Source organism: Prenolepis imparis, unplaced genomic scaffold (genome assembly GCF_030444845.1).
Source record: "Prenolepis imparis isolate NDT839.2.m4 unplaced genomic scaffold, iyPreImpa1.0 SCAF_61, whole genome shotgun sequence".
NCBI classification, from domain to species: Eukaryota; Metazoa; Arthropoda; class Insecta; order Hymenoptera; family Formicidae; genus Prenolepis; species Prenolepis imparis.
Window position 1 is genome coordinate 136124 of NW_028141219.1, and position 22265 is coordinate 158388.

Here is a 22265-nt window from a genome sequence, read left to right on the forward strand (position 1 = left end):
CTCGCCGCTCGAAACGGTAGACCGCACGCTTTGAGCGATGAGCGACGAAAGACACGCGACGTATATGATATCGCGCCGAAAAAGTATTATTACTTTGTTTTTTCGGCGATATGAAAATGATATGAAAATGATGACAATGTCACGTGTCGTGTATAGGACATTCTGCATTTACATACAATATTATATATTTATAATAATTCCATTTATGATTTATTCGAGAGAACGACGAATACGATCATGCACGCACGATTTATGCTACTAGATTGTTTTATAAACAGCGTGGAGCCTTTATTATTTGCAATTTGCCGACGTATTTATTTGAACATTAACATGTAATTTAACATTAACGCTGCCGAATTTAACATGAAATCTATCTCAATTCGGCGTCCGCGCGAAAGAGATTATTATACTTATTTCTTAAGATGGTGCAGGGAGAGAACAAAATAATATGTATCTAACTGTAACAGATTTTTTATATGGAAATCTCATATGTATTTCATAGTAAATACATGAAGGGAAAGATAATGTATAAATATGTAAAGATGAAAATAATGAAACTGAATGTTATATATATTACTCAATATCTTTTATTAAAGAGGTTATATTCATGTAGTATTTCATAATGATATGTGATGTAAGATAATAATATACATTTTTTGTTTTCTTGAATGGTTTTTCATAGAAATTTTACATAGATATTGAATTTGTGAAAAATATGTGTAGGTGTTCACAATTCCAATTAGATTCAAAAGAAACATGTGTATTGTGTACATTAAAATGACAAAATTACGGTGCTAAAGATTAAGAAATACATAATAATCTTAATTATACGTATTAATATAGTGTAATATAAAATTTTCAATTATAATAATCTGAAAATATTATTAAGATGTGTTTGTAATACCTCTAATCATATAAAGAAACAAGTAAAAAATGTAATAAATATAGTAATACAACAGAAAATGATAATTATACAACAGAATGGTAATTAAAATCATTGCTCACAATGTATGTAGAACTTATTTTAAGTAATTACTTATTCATTTTTATGACAACACAAAATTTGATATCTTTTCTCTAGTTATAAATAAGGAAACTTAATATTCTCGATTTCAGCAAAAATAAGAGAACCTTGATACATTAATCATGTTTACTTATTTATTTTTATGACAACACAAAATTTGATATCTTTTTCTCTAGTTATAAATAAGAAAACTTAATATTCTCGATTTCAGCAAAAGTAATAGGACCTTGATACATCAATCATGTTTGATTAAATTCGCAACATCCTTAAAGTTAAACTTTAATCCTTAAAATTTAGCAATAATATAAATCATAAAGAACATGTGATAAATTAATTAATATAATATAATATACGAGATCAGATTATTATAATATATTGTACTATAGTAACTACGCCTTCACAAGGTCCTTCTAGAATGAGGTAGTTAAATTGAAACCAAAAGATAGAATAAGATTTACTTATGAACATCTATAACATTGACGAACTAACGCACACATCTATATATTAGCATATCTCAATGTACAGGTGTACAAAAACAAAAAAAAGATATTGAATCAGAGTTATACTGTGTATAGTACATATAAAATTAATTTAAAATTATATATATATATTATATAAAGTATTAAATTATATAAATTTTAATTAAAAAATTTAAAATTTAAGTGATATGAAAACGTTTTATATTGTTTTAAAAAAAATCAGAATTTCTTTACAGGCGTTAATAAAATGTTTTGTACGAAATTGCAAACTCTTCCACTATTGTTGTTTCAGGTTTTTCTGCTTATTATGCAACCACGTTTTGATTTGCGGCGATGTACGACGAGCCAGAGAAATATATTTTTTCTTTACTTCTTGAATCTCTTTTAGAGACGGCAATGTATTATTTTCCATATGTTGTGCAAACGCAGAAAGAGCTGCTTTTTTCTCAAATTCTGTCCATCGTACTCTTTTTGTTTGTCCATAAGGAGATGCTAGAGGAGCATAGAGAATATTATTGAAATAATTTAACGAAATAACTATACTATTTGTTCTCGACTTTGACATAATACGTTTAATAAAAATAATACGTTGATTGCTATGATCATTCCTATATCCCATATTCAACGATAATAAATTATTTAAATAGAAATGCTATTTTATTTTACTTATTTACTTTTAATTTTGAATCGCAATTATAAATAGTTTTAGTATAAATATTGGCAAATGTTATAGATTATGTAAACAAAACTAAGTTCTGTATTTCGGTAATAAAAAAGGAATGACAAAATATAATTACTTGCAGGCACTAATTAAATAGGTAACTTTTAAGAGTTATATTACAAATATGTAAATGAGTATCATTTTTAAGAACAAATTGACATAATAAAAGAAACTGTATATTATTGTAATTCGTACAGTTATTGATTGAAAGCAGATATGAAAAATTACTTACTACTACGTTTCCGTTTTCCACCTTGTTCATCCGTTTGCTTGTCAGAATTTTTGAAATGATTTGATGTCTCACATAATGAAATATCTATAATAAACAGCAGTTATTAAAACATTTACGAAATTACAATATAGAAATTATAATATTGTAATGCTCGTTTTATTATCATGATATCATTACGATATCAAAATAATATACAAAAAGAATACTTTAATGTAAAATAAATAAGCATCAAAACAACATAAAACTAATTAAAAATGTAAATAATGTAAATCTTAATATTATAAATTCTATGTTTTACATAATGATTTAAGCAAATAACATTACTTCTTTCATCACTATTATTGTTAACTTCAACTAAGTTATCTTCTATTTCAGAATCACTGTCCGATATCGATTTATTATTCGTATTTTGTGCATTTCCTTCTGATACTGCTTCTAAGTAGCGGGAGATTTTCAGTATATCTCTGCTTGCTATTGGTTGCCTGTAATGATCTCTGTGTATTTTATCAGCATGACCCATAAAGGTGGCAAGATCGGAAACATCAGTATCATTCAGATTAAATTGAATGCAGTGTGTTGCAATATGTTTTCTTAATGTTGTACCGCGTAAAGTAGTTGATTGACTTGCGTTACATTGTTCGGCAAATGTACGCATTAAAACACAGGCTCTCAGGTATCGGTGTCTATCTTTGTCGACAGCAGGTAGTCCAAAAATATAAGGGTTTTTCTTTGGTACATTAGCTTCTTCACGATATTTCAAGATTAAAGTGATGCAATCAAATAACTCATTTGACAATAAAACAAGCACTGTGCGTCCCAGTTTTCCTCTGATGCAAAATCGAACATATTTCTCTGCAATTTTTCTATCTTCCATCGATAATGATTTATAAATATCACTGTACATATTTTTATTTACTTTTTCATAATTTTCAAAATCTTCTATCAGTGCTCGCTCAATTTCTCCTGCTCGTCGTCTATTAAAGACATGTGTTGAAGTTAATGTTACTTCTGCTAAAGAAATCCATTTCTCATATGAAAAGGACTCTTTTAATGCTGCATATGCTTCAGTTCTCATTTTTGCCAAATGTGTGTGTAATTTTTTAATATCTTCCAATGACGGGAGATTTATTTTCTTGTGCCTTTTATGTGCGGACTGCGTTTCAATAACTGTTTTGTTGACACTCGTACCTATATCCACAACTAACAGTTTTAAAAAGTCTTTAACTAATTTTTTCTTCTCTTCATCTTGAGTCTTGATGCATTCCATAATGAGAAGATTTCCTATATGCTTAATAAGTGTTGACAAGTTAGCCGCTACTGCAGGAGTTTTATAAAGTTGTTCTTCATTGTCATATCCTGCAACTATATTAATTGCTGAAATACAGTCGTCATATATTTGTGGATGATACAGCGACTGAAAATCTTCTATATTCGTATTTATCTCTTTTAACGCTATAAGAAAACGGCCTAGTAGACGCAATCGTGCACGAATCATATCATGCTGATGTTGGGATTTATATTTAACACACAACTTATTCGCATATATAATCAATAATTTGTCATATCTCACAATACGTGTTACATCATCTTCTCGCATAACAGGAAACACTGTTTTCCTTAAACACTCACTTGCTATTGAATGTATTCTACCAGTGATTTTTCTTCCCATAATCATAATATTTTTATTTTTTCGAAAATCTTTCTTAAGACAAGCTCGAGCATGATGACGTATTGTGCTTTTTGCGAAAAATCCTTTACATTTTACGCAAACAACAAAATCTTTAGCAGTCTTATTAGATTTCTCATTTGGACGTCTGCATACAATTAATTGCCCAGTATTAAATTCTGAGTTGGTGTTAAATTTAAAATTACCCATTTTTCGAATAGTCTCTATTATTTTCTTCCTTTCTGGGTTTTTTCTAGGCAGAATGGCAAATTTTTTTACATCAGGCTCGTTAGAGTGTACTGTTTCCAAATGTCGTGCAAGCTGTGATTGCAACTTCATACAAAAAGTGCAATAATTTTGTTTTGATTTTAAATTAGACTTTTGAACATACATAGCTTCATCGTTACATGCTGATGTACCAACAACATTTGTACTTGATGTATCAAAACTGGAAGTGGATGAAATACTTCTGTTAACAATTGGCACTTGCTTTTGAGGAGATTTGCTATATAAAGAACTGTGTTCTGAAGGTATATATTCTTCATCATCACTTTCGTCCTTATCATTATCTAATATCAAAGAAAAACAAAGAAATTATATAACTATGAACAAAGGACACAACTCCCATATCATTGAAAAATTAAAGCACACAATATTTGTATGTCAATGTATATATTACCAAAAGATAAAAAATAATGTTCAAAGTAGAGGTAATAAAATTGATTTATCTTAATTTTAATGTATTTCAAATATACAGAGCACAATATTGCATGAATTACATTACTTAAATTTATAATTAGTCTTGTAAAAGTTTAAATTTATAATTAATCTTGCAAAAGTATAAATTTATAATTAGTCTTTATAATTAAAATCACTAAAAGCTTAAGATAAAATTAATGAAACAAAACTATTGCGCTTTTTGCATGAAGTTGCAATCGCAGCTTGTACGTTATATGAAAATAATAACAAGCTTGATGTAAAACAGTAGCAACGTCAATGTTATAAGAATTATGTCCATTAATATATATATCATATATTACACATATAATATTGTGAGATTTATTAATTTATAAAGAAAAAGAAAACAAAACTACATACTATAAGACACTGGCACATCAACAATTTCTGGATCAGGCATATCATCTCGGCAAGGAGATAACACACTTACACGTCCTGCATCAGTTTCTGTATGATTTATTGAAGATATAAAAATAGATTAGTAAATAATATCTAAAATAATCCGTGTTTACAAGATTATACTTTAAACAAATCTTAAAATGTCAGTTTATAAATACTTAATAAAAACTTAAATTGTATTACTGTATTATCATATTTATTTTTATTTTGTCTAAAATTTTATCATTTCTTATGTGTATTTGAAACTATAAAACCTGTTTTCTCTAAATTTATATAACTGGAGATACAATCTTTTATCTCTAAAAAATATAAATATACATAAACATTAATGTTTATATTTTAATTTAAGTGGTTTTCTATTACTTTTGTGATATGCTCAGTGTTGTGCTTAGATGATTTTAAAATTAGCTAGATAAAGATGAGATAAAAATATTTAAATTAATTTTAGATAAAATGATAATTTTGTTTTAAATATATGTATCTAAATAAAAGGTAAAATTATATGGCAATTCATCTAGATAATTTTCAAGATAATAATTTTTAAGACTGCTTATATAAACATAGTTTAAAAAAATGTAAATTATAAAAAGGATATAAAAATATATGTATTTATATTTCTACTTATAAATTTTTATGACTTATTGCTTAAGTTCTACTATTTAAGTATTTTTATGTGCTATGATTCTAAATCAAAATTATCTGAAAATTATTCAAGATAATTTAGTAAAAATAATAGTTTTTCTCATCTATGATGCAGATATACATAATACATATTTTTATTATCTATATCTATATAAAGATAAGATGACGCCAAAGTTTCATCTAGATGATCATCTATATAATTTTATTCAGATAACAGCAAACACTGGACATGCTTATATATGCATATATATATATATATTTTTTATTGCATTTATTCCTTATTTTTTTATAGTTTGTGTATATTTATATTTGTTTATGAGTTTATATTTTTATATAAAAATAATTCAATTTCTACATACCAGTCATGTTAAAACTTAATCTCCTAACACACTCCTTATTGATTATAACAGATCCATTAAGTGAATCTGCAAACAAAACATAAGATTAGACAAACGGACAAATACATTTATTCAACAATGCAATAAAACATTGCATATTATTTAAAATGTAAAAATATGAAACAATATTTAAAATTTAATTTTAACAATAATGCATACCAGATAAAGAAATATTTGCGTCTGCTGTTTCAATATTATCATTCATGAAAAAGTTATTCGGCATGACAGTTTCAATGGTCTCATTTTGATTTGTAAAGATTATTGTGCCAATATCTAAAACAATATATACATATAAGAAAAAATATTATTTCATACAGATGATAAAATAGCGCTTAGAAATATAGTTGATAACATTATCGAAACTTACCAAAATTTGCTGAGAGATCTGTACTCTCTTGATAATCACAGTTATCAATAATCACGGTAATTTCTTCTCTCGCACATTTACCAGTATTTGATGTAACATTGGTCATCTCCTCACAATCTCGGTTTGACACAGATTCATTATTTTTATCGCTTTCATCCATAGAAACTATTATGTGAGATTCATCAGTATTTGATGAAACATCAATCTTTTTAGCAACAGACTCCTTTATCACAGAATCAATGCCTTTGTTTTTATCTATAAGACTTATCGAATTAATATCTACGAGAGAAGAAATACAGATGATTATTGCATACATATGATATATAAAATAAGTATTACAAATATCATTAATATGAGCTAAACTAAATAATTGGAAATGTGCACATTTACCAGTATTTGATGCAACATCGGTCATCTCCTCATTACAATTTCTGTTTGACACAGATTCAATATTTTTATCGCTTTTATGCATAGACATTATTATGCGAGATTCACCGGTATTTAATAAAACATCATTCTTTTTAGTAATAGACTCCTTGTTTAATATCACAGACTCATTGCCTTTGTTTTTATCCATAAAACTTATCAAATTAATATCTACGAGAGAAGAAATACATAATTATCGCATACATATGATAAAATAAGTATTACAAACAACATCGATATGAGTTAAACTAAATAATTAGAAATGTGCACATTTACCAGTATTTGATGCAACATCGGTCATCTCCTCATTACAATTTCTGTTTGACACAGATTCAATATTTTTATCGCTTTTATGCATAGACATTATTATGCAAGATTCACCGGTATTTAATAAAACATCATTCTTTTTAGTAATAGACTCCTTGTTTAATATCACAGACTCATTGCCTTTGTTTTTATCCATAAAACTTATCAAATTAATATCTACGAGAGAAGAAATACATAATTATCGCATACATATGATAAAATAAGTATTACAAACAACATCGATATGAGTTAAACTAAATAATTAGAAATGTGCACATTTACCAGTATTTGATGTAACACCGGTCATCTTCTTATTATAATCTTTGTTTGGCACAGATTTATTATTTTTATCGCTTATTTCATTTATAGACATTATTATGCGAGATTCACCGATATTTAATGAATCATCAATCTTTTTAGTAGTAGACTCTTTGTTTAGTATCACAGAATCATTGCCTTTGTTTTTATCTGTAAGACTTATCGAATTAATATCTACGAGAGAAAAAATACAGATGATTATTGCATACATATGATTTATAAAATAAGTATTACAAACATCATTGATATGAGTTAAACTAAATAATTGGAAATGTGCACATTTACCAGTATTTGATGTAACATCGGTCATCTCCTCATTACAATTTCTGTTTGACACAGATTCAATATTTTTATCGCTTTTATGCATAGACATTATTATGCGAGATTCACCAGTATTTAATGAAACATCATTCTTTTTAGTAATAGACTCCTTGTTTAGTATCACAACCTCATTGCCTTTGTTTTTATCTATAAGACTTATCGAATTAATATCTACGAGAGAAAAAATACAGATGATTATTGCATACATATGATTTATAAAATAAGTATTACAAACATCATTGATATGAGTTAAACTAAATAATTGGAAATGTGCACATTTACCAGTATTTGACGTAACATCGGTCATCTCCTCATTACAATTTCTGTTTGACACAGATTCAATATTTTTATCGCTTTTATGCATAGACATTATTATGCGAGATTCACCAGTATTTAATGAAACATCATTCTTTTTAGTAATAGACTCCTTGTTTAGTATCACAGCCTCATTGCCTTTGTTTTTATCTATAAGACTTATCGAATTAATATCTATGAGAGAAGAAATACAGATGATTATTGCATACATATGATATATAAAATAAGTATTACAAACATCATTGATATGAGCTAAATTAAATAATTGGAAATGTGGACATTTACCAGTATTTGATGCAACATCGGTCATCTTCTCATTACAATTTCTGTTTGACACAGATTCATTATTTTTATCGCTTTCATCCATAGAAACTATTATGTGAGATTCACCAGTATTTGATGAAATATCAATCTTTTTAGCAACAGACTCCTTTTTTAGTATCACAGAATCAATGCCTTTGTTTTTATCTATAAGACTTATCGAATTAATATCTACGAGAAAAGAAATACATGATTATTACATACATATGATAAAATAAGTGTTACAAACATCACATTGATATGAGTTAAACTTACCACAAAATTTTAGAAAATTAGTTCTTTTGCATAATATATGTGGTTTATTTGTTATAATATTTTTTTTAATATCTTGTGTTACGTCCGGCGGACTTCACGATTCTTTTCTTTCCCACGACCAAGGCGAAGTTTGTTGTTAGGTAAATAAAAAAGGAAGAAAAAAGATAATAATAATCTAAGCGGCACGTATATAATAAAACGAAAACGTGCCCAGCGAAACGGACAGCTGCAGATATCGTGAGCGACCGATAAATATTACAAAATCGGTAAATAAAAGAGACCAGGCGGAAAGATGCCGAAAGCGGATTCTTGCCGACACCCTCGCGAATAATAAGTTAAAATCACATATCGGCAAAACATAAAGACGGCGAGAACGCGCCGAAAGCAAATCCTTCCCTAGTAAAATTAGGGGAAAACAAATAATGAAAACGAAAGTGTGCAAAATAAGATAGCACACCTGCGGGTATTCTCGCGAGAAAGCGGCGAAAAATATAAAGATTAAAAAGATGCCACACGCATCGCCTCTCAGCAAACAAGCTCTAAGCCACACGCGAGGGCAATAAAGCGAGAACCCGCCGATAAAAGCGGCACTAACAAACGACAAATATCGCGATATAGGAAAAACTAACAACAAACACCGCCGCCGATATCGAAATCTCGAGAGGATAATAAAAATATAAACCTCAACAAATTCTCCATTGGTCAAAACCTAGGGCCCTAAACAAAAGCCCTGACCAATCCCGATAAACTTTTAAAGTCAAGAGACGCCTCCGGGACTGAAAGGGCGTTATTGAAAAATTCCCTATTCGTCAGGAAATATTAACAAACTAACGGGAAGGAGGAGCAAGAAGGTATATATACCCGTGACATCTCTCAGAGAATATCAATCTTTTCTCAAACCTACGCTCGCGGATCAATCGCGAAAAGTTGTATCACCATCCTTCGAGTGAATCTCGAACTCGTGAGCATTCGCAGTGACATTTGTGAAATCATCGTGTGCCCAGTGCTCACCGAGTACGACGATTTTCGCGAGTGAACAACTGCGAGTGGAACACCATCCTCACGGAGGAGTCCGTAGCCAGATTCACACCTGGAATAATTAACACCTACCCGCGCACTCCATAAGTAGTAAGTTATCAAGCACGCTACATCTCCACCCTTACTAATAATACTTAAAATAATTCTGGGACTTCAATTAAATTATAATTGTTTTCCTTTTTAATTTATTAATTTATTATCCTTGTTAAATTCTAACTTCGAAAAACTGTCCTTTCTTCCCCCATCCTTATCTCTCTCTCTCTCTCGAAATCACTGTGGATTTCCCGCGATAGCGGAGCAATCCGTGATTTCTATCATCCCCTTACCTTTTGAAATCACTCCGGATTTCCCGCGATAGCGGAGCAATCCGTGATTTCTTCCATCTCCTCTTTCTCTCGAAATCACTCTGGATTTCCCGCAATAGCGGAGCAATCCGTGAATTCTATCATCCCTTTATCTTTTGAAATCACTCCGGATTTCCCGCGATAGCGGAGCAATCCGTGATTTACTCTCTCTCACTCTCTATTTCTCTCTCTCTCTCTCTCTCTCTCTCTCTCTCTCTCTTGAATGAACAAATAAGTAATACAATAACTAACTAAATTATTAAATAATTAAAATATCAAAATTATATAAAAATAAATATATATATATATATTTTTTTTTTCTCTTACAAGAACTCCCAGAGTTATTTTTCAGTAAAAACTCTTCTTGCCCGGTTACTTTATTATTCGCTCTCGTAGTGGAAAATCCAAGGAGACGACCCTCGCGAACCGCTGTTAAATTGGCGCGAAACCGGCGTAATAGGCGGTTAAAGAAAGCGTTGGCACGGAGTCTGGCTGCGGGCGAAACCTTCGGCTCCCTAGAAAAAATTAACACACCGATCCATACAGAGACAACTAATACATATCACCCTACGGTCTCTCCTATTTCCTCACCCGAACATATAGAAACCCCGCTGACGCCGTCTCCCGCTACCTCTGCTTCTGCAGAATTTTTCGATTCCCCGCGAACTCCTTCTCCTCTTTCTCCCGAACCCGCTATACCTCAGCGGGCCCCTTCCCCTCACTCCTCTGTTTCCTCTGAGGACGCCGATTCTCCGCGGAGCCCTTCTCCCTTTCTTCCCCCTGCTTCTCCCGAACGCCCTGAGCCACCTAGATCTCCGTCTCCGGCTCCCTCAACAATCACCCTTGAAGATTCTCCTCCCTCATCCCCAACGTCCTCTGTAAATAGGGAACATCCGGAAGGGTTTGAGGTAGTAGATATCAGCGACGACGATTCCGAGGAATCAGGATCGCCTGCCAAGCTCTCATACGAGCAATTCAGAGCTTGGCTGATAAACCAGCTCCCAGGGATACGAGAAGTCCCTGAGGAAGCTTTCACGATTGGTCCAGGCCCCGTAGACCACGAGGCCTTACGCGAATTTCTAGAGACCACCGATAGGAATAACATCATCCCCTGGTATGTTCCCGGGCGAAGATATCCTTTAGCCGTCCCTGCACACCTTCTCCTACGAACCTATCCCCCCTCCACCGCCATAATTACCGAACTCATATAACCTAGAAGTCTCTCTTACACGCACACACATGGACACTAATTTTATATACCTATTACCATTTAAATTATTGTAACCACCAATCGGGACCCTAAAATTTAAACAATAACTCTTACCCCTTTCTGCCCCGATTGAAGACCTCCGTACTAATGTATCACCCGCGACACATACACATACATTCACTCTTCATTAGCAACTAAGTCCGTCAATAATATTATTATGTATATAAATTCTTTCGTCTTTATATTAGGAATAAATTTATAAATTTCAAAATAAATGATTTTCATTTATTAATAACCCGTTCCCACTTATTCCCGTAAACCAGGATCGCACAAGGTCCCATCCTGCGTAAAAGAGATTAAATTCTCTTGCCAAAAAGGGACCACCGAGCGAACGGCCCTTTAAATAGAGTAAGAGCGACCCTTGCGGTCGTTGACCTATTTGGGCCCAGACGTTCGTTCGGGTCGAACAGACGGATAGTCTGCCATCGTTCGAAAAGATAAATTTAGTTACGTCCTTCCTTTCGACTCTTCCTTCCTTGAGTCTGGACGTAACATAAATAAAAATTTGGGGGCTCGTCCGGGATAGAAATGTGCGATTCCTGGTAGCGGTAATGAGTAAAGGAACAAGAGGTCAAACTGATAAAGATCAAATAGAAGAACTATATAAAACTGCATTAACAACACCACATAGAACACGCAAATCTAAATCTAAACCATCTGATTCCGAATTAATTCACACATCCACACCTTTAGTACCTTCAACTTCGACATCTCGCCAAATAAATTTTTTGTTAAAAGATCCTTCCTCAGAATTCGATTTAACTGAAAATACTTTAGTAGCCGAATCGCCCGAGCCAGATTCCGACGATTCCGCCGATATAACTACTGAAACAATAAAAGATCAAATCGAAAAATTTGATATCGAAAGCGATCCCGAAAATTTACTTTCTTTTAACATGGCGCAACCTAACCCCTTTGCTACCTTAAAATACGCGGTAGACGCCGTCCCCTTTTTTGACGGTAGTAACATTCCGCTAAATTATTTTATCGAGGGTTGCGAGGAAGCGAAAGCTATGCTTCCTAAGGAAGCAGAGGCTCAATTTACTAAAATTATAAGAACTAGAATAGTGGGAGAAGCGCGTCGAACAATTCGGGATGAAGATTTTGATACTGTATTGCAATTAACTACTTATTTAAAGAAAATTTATGGACCCACTAAAAATGTATATCAGTTACAAGGAGAACTAGGATGTATTTATCAAAGGAATGAAGAGGATGTCGTCACTTACGCAAATAGAGTTAAATTACTTGGAAAACAAATATTGGAAGCATATCGAAGTTCCGGTCACATTTTACCCAATCAAAATATAAAAACAACGGTAGAAAAAGACATGTGTAAGTGTTTTATTAGAGGGCTAAAGCCTGAAATAGAGCAAAGAATCGCTAGAGATTTAGACGTACAAGAAACTGTAGCCGACGCCCTAAGGATAGAAAGAGAGCTTCGAGAGATGACAGGTTTGCGCCAAGGCCAAGGCGTTAAAACAGGCCAATCACCGTACACTAATCAAGTGCGGGAAATCTGTCAGATCTGTTTCAAAGAGGGACATGCCGCAAGTAGTTGTAGGAAGCTCGTTCAATTTTCCTTACAAGGGCACGATTTTCAAACGAATAACGGAACGGAGATTTTAATTTGCCAAATATGCAAAAAACGCGGCCACAGTGCGGATAAATGTCGCCAACGCGATCCTCGCGCTCGTCAGTCAGTAAACGTAATTCAAGAAAAAATTACTATATGTCAATTATGTTCAAAAACCGGCCACGACGCCAAATCATGCCGACAAACTACTTCCCAACAACAAATTAATAAATCGGTTACTTGTCAATGGTGTGAAAGGCCTGGCCATTCGGCTAGTAATTGTTGGAAAAAACAGAACGAGGAAAGAAGTTTGGAAAGTAGACCGAAAGTTTCATGCCAACTTTGCGATAAATTCGGACACTCCGCTAAGGATTGTCGTGTTAAAATAAATCAACAACTGACAACGAAGAACGATACATTCTGCAGATATTGTAAAGAACAAGGCCATCTCCTTGAAAATTGTCAGTTACGCAACGCAAGTAATAATCGTCGAAAAGAAAATAATCAGGGAAACTACACAGGTCCCTCGGGGTCGGGTGCACAACGGGGGACCGGACAGACTTCACACCCGTCGACATCTCAAGAAGTCAAGTAGGCCGTCAAACCATCGACATACGACCCGTAACAGTAAACCTCGATAAACATAGTCGCGTGCCTACTGTTCAGGTCCAAATTAACGAAATACCATCGCAAATAACCTTTCTATTAGACACGGGATCCGGACCAAATATAATCAAGGAAAATTTTATACCTAAAACTCTAAAAATTAACTATACAAATATATTAAAATTAAATGGTATAAATAATCATCCCGTATATACGCTCGGAGAAGTCGCTTTAAATCTCCTTGGAATTCCGATATCTTTCCATTTAGTATCTCGCGACTTTCCGATTCCACAATCCGGAATATTGGGAAATGATTTCTTTAAACAAACATCATCGAAAATAGATTACGCTCAAGGATATCTGACCGTATCCAAAGTTAACATACCGTTTTTCTCACCGGAATCTATAATAGTGTCTCCGAGATCCGAATCATTATTTTATGTAAGGATAGAAAACCCCGAAATAAAGATGGGATATATACCAAAATTAAAAATAGAACATGGAATTTACTTAGGAGACACTATTGTAGAGAACATCTCCGGAAAAGCATATCTCAATGTTATAAGTACTTTAGACGAAGAAGTGGAAGTCCGCGTACCCACTTTGCGTTTAAAGCCGTTGGATCAATTATTTGACGACCATAAATCCGACTGTCCGACGATCAACAATTACGATGAAGTTTCATCTATAAACGAAGAACCAATGAACACCAACGAAACTTATATTGATATCGAAGACGAAGAAGAAATTTTCGAGGATGAAGAAAAATTTACGGAAATAACTCGAAGGACAAACAAAATTAATGTTGACAAGGGGAATAAAAATTCTCCTGAAAATTTTAATAATTCAAAAATCCTTGGAGAGGGAAGTTACCAAACCTCTCCTGAAAATTTTAATAATTCGAAAATTCTTGGAGAGGGAAGTTACCAAACCTCTCCTGAAATTTCATATAATCCAACAATTAACGGAGAGGGAAGTTACCAAACCTCTCTTGAAAAATTGAATAATTCTAGTAAAGGGAAAAATTATCAAATCTCTCTCAAAAATTTAAATGATTCAAAATCCCTTGGAGAGGGAAGTTATCAAACCTCTCCTGGAGGGGATATTTCTAGAACTTCGGAGGGAAATTTCCAAACCTCGACAGAAAATTCTAGCTCCGTCAATTGCGAGGAGGGAAGTTACCAAACCTCACTACGCGATTTGACACAATCTTGTTCTAATTTAAGAGAGAAAAATTCCTTATCAATTCTAGATATCAAATTTCCGAAAGTTGGATTATTCACAGAAGACCACAATGACAAATTAAAGTCATCTCATGTCACTATAAAAGACCTTCTTGAAAAGGCACAAAAATATTTAAATATTGAAAAATTAAACATTAAAAACTCTAAACGCATGAAAAACAGAACCAAACCGTCTTCGAAAGTTTCGACGTCTTTATTAAATAAATCGCAAGAAATTATAGATAAATTTATGCGAAAACGAAAATCTAAACATAAAAGAAAACAACAACAAATTAACGATGCAAGCAACGATTTGCATAATTGCCTGGTGGTTTCCGAGAAAAAGGAGAAAGACCGCTTTATACAAATTACCGAATTATTACGATTGGAACATCTAAATGAAAAGGAAGAAGAAAGTGTAAAGAAATTAATAACAAACAGTCAAAACCAATTTCATATTCCCGGAGAAAATTTAACTGCAACTCATGTACTCCAACATCAAATACCAACCACAGATGATCGACCAATTAACACTCGTCAATACAGATTCCCGCAACTACATAAGGAAGAAATAAACAAGCAGGTAGAGGAACTGTTAGAAGGAGGCATCGTAAAACCCTCACAATCGCCATACAATACGCCCATATGGATCGTGCCGAAGAAAGAGGACTCCAAAGGAAACAAGCGCTGGAGAATGGTCCTCGACTTTCGGGCTTTAAACGACAAGACCATCGGGGACGCATATCCATTACCTAACATCATAGATATATTAGATCAATTAGGGGGCGCGCAATATTTCTCTGTATGCGACTTAGCATCTGGGTTTCATCAGATAAAAATGGATCCTGCTGACAGTCACAAAACTGCATTCACTACTCCCTTCGGTCACTACGAATTCGATCGAATGCCTTTTGGATTAAAAAACGCTCCTGCAACATTTCAGCGCCTAATGGATTTAGTATTAACAGGATTACAGGGCGAAGAATTATTTGTTTATATGGACGACATTGTTATTTATGCTACTTCCTTAGAAGAACACGAACGAAAATATAACGCATTAATAGAACGACTTCGCGAAGCTAATTTAAAACTACAACCTAATAAATGTGAATTTTTAAAAACCGAAGTAACTTATTTGGGACACGTAATTGGCAGAGATGGAGTAAAACCAGATCCGAAAAAATTAGAGGCAGTACATAAATTTCCCCGACCGAAAACCCCAAGAAATATTAAGCAATTTTTGGGACTTGCCGGATATTACCGGCGCTTTATTCCAAATTTCTCTAAACTAGCAAAACCATTAACAAATCTATTAAAAAACGACACTCGTTTCGAATGGACATCAATTCAAGAAGAATCCTTCGAGATATTGAAACAAAAATTATGTGAAGAGCCAGTACTACAATACCCTGATTTCTCTCGACCATTTATTTTAACTACGGATGCGTCAGGTTTAGCCGTAGGAGGAATACTCTCACAAGGAGAAATAAACAAGGACAGACCTATCGCATACGCTTCCAGAACACTCACGGACGACGAAACGAAATACGACACTTACGAAAAGGAAGCACTAGCCATAATATATTGCGTTAAACACTTCAGACCATACTTATATGGAAGAAAATTCACCCTAGTTACAGATCATAAACCTTTAATGTGGTTTAAAAACGCGCAAGACGCAAATATGAGAATACTTCGCTGGAGATTAAAATTAGCGGAATACGATTACGACGTTGTTTTTAAGGCAGGAAAAACTAACGTAAATGCGGACGCATTATCAAGAAACCCAGTAGATCTTGAAGAAATTGATTGCAAAATAATAAAAGAACGAAAAACATTAAATCCAAATAATCCAGAAGATGCAGAAATAATTTCCAGAATGCTGGAAGAAACCGATGACGAAGAAGAAGAAGACGACGATTTTCAACTATATCTGTCAGATACCGAAGAAATTGAAGGACCGATACTCGAAGAAGAACCCCCTGATAATAATGCCGATCCTATACCTTTTACCCCCGAAGAACTAAACGAACCTCCAGCGTCACAAACTATCGAAAAAGCGCTAATACATGATCCTCCAAAACAAAACAGAATGCAAACAAGAAGTCAGGCGACAAAACGAAATATTAAGAAAAATAATGAAAATCATAATAACAACAAAAACAATACTGAAAAGATAGAAGAAAGAAACGATCCGCCAGACAAAGATCAGGATAACAAAGAAACAGATGGAAAAGAAAGGGAAGAAAGCGATGACGACGAAGAAGAAATTATCAATAAAAATTTAAAATCAAGAAAAACAAAAATGAAACCTACTATCATTGAGAATAAAATAATTAAAAGCAACGTTATAGATTCTCGCGAACTATTATTTCTGCGAAAAGACAATGTCGCGTATTTTGTCGACATTTACGGAAAACCTTTAGACTCAGGATCTGAAAAACTCTTCGAAAGAAACGAACTCCCGAATATAGGACCCCTGGAGTTAGGTAAAGCGAAAGCAATAAAATACAAAACCTACTACCACATAGTCTTACCCATCAGTGAGACGGAACGAGAAGGCCCCACAGCGACTCTCAACCAAATTATCGCGGTCATACACGACTTACGAAATTTGACTGAAAATTTAAATTTAGGAACACTCAGCATTGCAAAAACAGAAATTATCAACAACGTTCCATGGAATAATATCAAATCGCAACTGCAATTAAGATTCATTAATTCCACTACCAAAATAATCATTTGCAACGGACAAATTAAATATCCACCGAAAGATCTACGATCCGTTATAATTGGTGAGATGCACTGTTCGCCGACCGGAGGACATCGCGGCGTCACTAAGGCATACAATAGAATAAAACACAATTACTATTGGGAAAACTTAAAACTAGACGTTCAAGGATACATACAACAATGTTTGCAGTGCCAACTGAGAAAATTAGTACGCGTCAAAACAAAACAGCCTATGATAATCACAGACACACCAGGCTCTTCTTTCGACAAGGTAGCCATGGATATTGTCGGACCTTTACCCAAGACAGAAAGAAATAGCGAATACATTTTGACCTTACAAGATCAGCTGACCAAATACTGTATGGGTATACCATTACAAAACCAAACCTCCGAAACTATCGCAGAAGCTTTCATAGATCGTTTCATCTGCATATTCGGAGCGCCAAAGGCAATATTAACGGATCAAGGAAGAAATTTTATCAGTGATTTAATGAGGAAAATCGCAAAATTATTTAAAATTCGTAAATTTCGTACTACTGCCTTCCACCCACAATCTAACGGATCTTTGGAAAGATCGCATCACGCATTAGGAGAATATTTAAAACAATACGCAAACGAACAAAAACAGTGGGATAGATGGATAAGCCTTGCAATGTTCAATTATAATACTAATGTACACGAAGCAACCAGACATACACCGTACGAATTAGTCTTCGGAAAAATAGCCAGAATTCCTTCGAACGAGCTTTTACCTCCAAGCGACCAATTAGCGAATTACAACGATTATCTAGTAAACCTCGTTACACAACTTCATACAATTCAAGGAAATGCTCGTGAAAACGTTATCGAAGCAAAACACAGATCGAAGAAATATTACGATAGAAAGATTAACCCTCAAACCTTTAAACCAGGAGACCATGTATTTCTCTTAAAGGGGCCAAAACCCGGAAAATTCGGGGATCACTATACAGGACCTCATGAAGTACTGGAAATATTAAATAAAAATAATGTAAAAATTAGAATAAAGAAAAATAGCCGAATCGTGCATCCTAATCGATTGCGAATTTCCTACATTAAAACCACTAAATAATCAACAAAAAGGATTAATTTTCCACAAAAATAAATGTTTTTTTTTATATATATATATATATATATTAAAAATACAAAATATAATATTAATAAAAATAAAGTAGAAATACATAAAGGTTATAAGAGGAAAAAGATACACACACCTACAAAAATAATTAATATTTCAGATGGATCGCAAATTCAGACGAATAATCGCAATATTAATAATACTAGCAGTATACCTGCATCCAACACATGGGCTAATAGGATATGACTGTGGATCTTCCTCCGCAAACCTAACCACGCTATCATTGTTAAACATCGAGGAATGCGATATCCCTCGTAAAGAAATTAAACCGGATCAAGTTTACGTACAGCTGTTACAAATTAATGAATTCGAAGCAGTGCACGTAATACAGTGCAAAGTTGAAATCGACCGATTAGTCAAGAAATGCGGAATGTTTTCTCACACAATGGATGTACATAACGAAAAATATTCATATATAGAAGAAATAACTCGCGAGGCTTGCAGGCGAATGCATAGTTACGGAAGTTATCAAGTAGGACGCACTCTTATCTCAGGACTTAAATCCAATAGCACAATAACCAGACCGATTACGTTAGCTGGTCAAGTAGACAACTACGGCGAATGCCACGGAGGAGCATACTCAGATCCTTACGGAACATGGTCGGACGTCATTGTAGTCGGAACTGTAAAAATCACATTACAGGATTACACTGCCGACGTACGCATCAACACTAATAAAGTACAACTCAGATCCGGCATTACTTGCCAACTCGGCTCTACACATTGCATAGACATCGAAGGAGGAGACACGTATTGGAATACCGTACCTGCAGGTCCCTGTAAATTTAATAACTATGGAATATTATTCGAGGGGTACGCCTACAAAATAATTGACGACGAGCAAGGCCAAACAGTATATTCTCTCACCACACAAGACACAATATTCGCTCTAACCAGTAAAGGCAAACAAGATGTCTGCGGATATTCGATAATACGTACCGAACATCCTAAATTAATGATTTTCGAAACTGTACGAGGAACCGTCGTTTTCAAAAAACAATCGCGCGTTTCAAATCTCGATATCTTCACGTACATGAATTCTAAGTTTGTTTACGTGGAAAAACATATTCGCACGCAAATTAATCAACTTTACCATGACATTTTATTACAACAATGTAATTTAGAGCAACGAATGCTACAAAACGCTTTGGCCATAGCCACACAATCTCCAGATATTTTTGCATATCATCTAATGAAAGGGCCCGGCTATATGGCTCTACTAGCTGGAGAGGTTATTCACATCGTAAAATGCGTACCCGTCGAAGTCAAGCTCGCTCAAACAAACCGATGCTACAACCAACTACCCGTGCTTCGGGAAAATCAAACGTATTATTTAACTCCACAAACGCACATATTATTGCAACAAGGAACGCAAACCACTTGCAACACATTAGCACCCGCCATGTATCAGCTAGGAGATTCTTGGTACAAATTTATGCCAAGACCAGTGGATACCATACCGCCGGTCACTATAAAACCATTGACTAAGCCTGTATGGAAATACATCAGCCCAGGATCGCTCGCCACCAGCGGTATATACACGGAAACAGATTTAAAGGACCTACGAGATCATATAATGTTTCCAGCCGAACGACCTGCCGTCCTCAACTCCCTAGCGAGAGGGGTGATGGGAAAAACCATATCCCTGGAAGGGGGATCAATCTCCAATTTACTTGATACAAACACCATAGAAAAAATAGCAATATCTACATGGAACAAATTCTGGAATAAATTTCTATTTTTCGGGAATCTCAGCGCTGGACTAATCGGAATATACCTGAGCATCAGAGTCATAAAACTGACGCTAGACACAATAGTACACGGCTACGCCTTACACACAGTGTACGGGTGGTCCTTGTACCTGCTAGGAGCCCTATGGGACTCCCTAACACATCTACTAATACATTTGAAAACAAGGCAATCGAAAAAATCGAAAGCCAGCGTGCCGGTTCTCTATACCCAAAATAACGAGACACCTGAAACCATCCACACAGAAAACAACACAACTCCAACAGCTACCTACCCCCTCCTCCCCCCACGGGAAGATACTACATATACCTTGGAGCTTAAAGAAGCGAAATTTTAACGAGCAAGGCATACCGCCAATTACAATAACCCCCCCCCCCCCGGTTTTCTTCACATATCAAGCAAGGCATACCGCCAACACAATAAACCCCCTTTTTGGATCTCCCCATGCACCAAAAACAGTAAAATTTTTTTTTATATACAGAAATGGAAACCTCTTACATCGACACTGAATTCTTGACTCGCGGTCGCCTGAAGGTGACCGTGGTAAGAGCGGAATCACCCTTGCTGTTTTGGGTACAACTAAAAAATAGCGCAAGGGAACTCCTGGAAATGGAAGAAGAAATCCAATTCCGGATGGATAGGAGAGCCAATTCATTGCTCGTATACCCTCACCATATGAAGGAGGACTTAGAGGTCGTGGTTAAAGACAAGAAAGGATGGAAGCGAGGGTTTATACAAAGCATAAATAAAAACACTTGGATGGTCAAAATAATGCTCGGCGACTGGGGAAGAACAGTGTGGCGCCGTATGAGCGAAGTGTATCACCTAGAAGACCGTTTTAAGGGGGTATCCTGGCAAGCCATAATATGTGGATTAGCCCACACCGCAGCCCCTAATGGTAGGCAAACGTGGCCAATAATGACACGAGACCTGTGTCGACTCCTTTTAGAGGGACAAGATGGATGGATAAATATAGTCCATCCTCTAAGAAAGGGTGCGGCCCTGGTGAAACTCCATATGGAGACCACCAAAATGTTCGATAGAGCATATAACTTTAGGGACGCGCTAATTCGGATTGGCCACGCCGAACTTTGCACAAAAATCACCGCCGACGTGGAACCCTCAGTCTAAAAAAAAAAAAAAAAAAAAAAAAAAATATATATATATATATAACCAGAATTATGTATTAACTTAGAGTTATTGTAGCATTTAAATAATTCTATATATTCTAAATTTTTATTACTCCACTATTCATTTGAAATCTGAATTGTGTATTAATTCAGAATTACTCTAGTGTTTAACAATAAGTATTCCTATAGACCCTAAATTTTCTTTACCTTACTACTACTTCGTTTGAATTTTGAATTATGTATTAGTTAGAATTACGCAAGCGTTTAAGTACTCCCATATATCCCAAATATTAATTACTATTATCATTAGTCACTATGTCACCCTACCTTTCCTCTTTATATTATGTACTTCTTTTGCATATTATAATTATAGCGTCATTATTGATGCTACACATTATCATATCATATTATTTTTTTTTGTATTAATTACTATTAGACCATATATATATATATTGAATCGTTATTGGTAATATTTCAACATTTGCGTTCTTAGATTTCAGTTGTTTTGTATA

General features: G+C 34.2%; 2 protein-coding genes across 2 annotated transcripts; both read right to left on the minus strand.

Annotated features, from left to right (window-relative positions):
- Positions 1-1422: 1422 nt before the first annotated feature.
- Positions 1423-6772, minus strand: LOC145947292 (uncharacterized). The gene is made up of 7 exons (XM_083057100.1): positions 6667-6772; positions 6459-6572; positions 6261-6326; positions 5221-5307; positions 2781-4691; positions 2457-2540; positions 1423-1995 (listed from the first exon to the last, which is right to left on the minus strand). The coding sequence occupies exons 1-7, from the start codon at positions 6770-6772 to the stop codon at positions 1781-1783; spliced, it is 2583 nt and encodes an 860-aa protein (XP_082913226.1). The 3' UTR covers positions 1423-1780.
- A 46-nt stretch (positions 6773-6818) lies between these two features.
- Positions 6819-8994, minus strand: LOC145947294 (uncharacterized). The gene is made up of 9 exons (XM_083057102.1): positions 8929-8994; positions 8638-8844; positions 8320-8526; positions 8002-8208; positions 7681-7890; positions 7369-7575; positions 7057-7263; positions 6888-6945; positions 6819-6831 (listed from the first exon to the last, which is right to left on the minus strand). Exons 2-9 carry the CDS (start codon positions 8717-8719, stop codon positions 6819-6821), a joined length of 1191 nt encoding a protein of 396 aa, XP_082913228.1. The 5' UTR covers positions 8720-8844; positions 8929-8994.
- Positions 8995-22265: the final 13271 nt, after the last annotated feature.

What these genes read in the sequence shown, in the direction of transcription:
- LOC145947294 (XM_083057102.1), bottom strand. Translation starts at nt 8,719, where the DNA reads ATGGATGAAAGCGATAAAAATAATGAATCTGTGTCAAACAGAAATTGT. An exon ending in CGATGTTACGTCAAATACTG is followed by an intron (nt 8,209 to 8,319) that starts GTAAATGTGCAC and finishes TTTCTCTCGTAG; the next exon opens with ATATTAATTCGATAAGTCTT. An exon ending in CGATGTTGCATCAAATACTG is followed by an intron (nt 7,264 to 7,368) that starts GTAAATGTGCAC and finishes CTTCTCTCGTAG; the next exon opens with ATATTAATTTGATAAGTTTT.
- LOC145947292 (XM_083057100.1), bottom strand. Translation starts at nt 6,772, where the DNA reads ATGACCAATGTTACATCAAATACTGGTAAATGTGCGAGAGAAGAAATT. An exon ending in CGCAAATATTTCTTTATCTG is followed by an intron (nt 6,327 to 6,458) that starts GTATGCATTATT and finishes TTTTGTTTGCAG; the next exon opens with ATTCACTTAATGGATCTGTT. An exon ending in ATTAAGTTTTAACATGACTG is followed by an intron (nt 5,308 to 6,260) that starts GTATGTAGAAAT and finishes TAAATCATACAG; the next exon opens with AAACTGATGCAGGACGTGTA.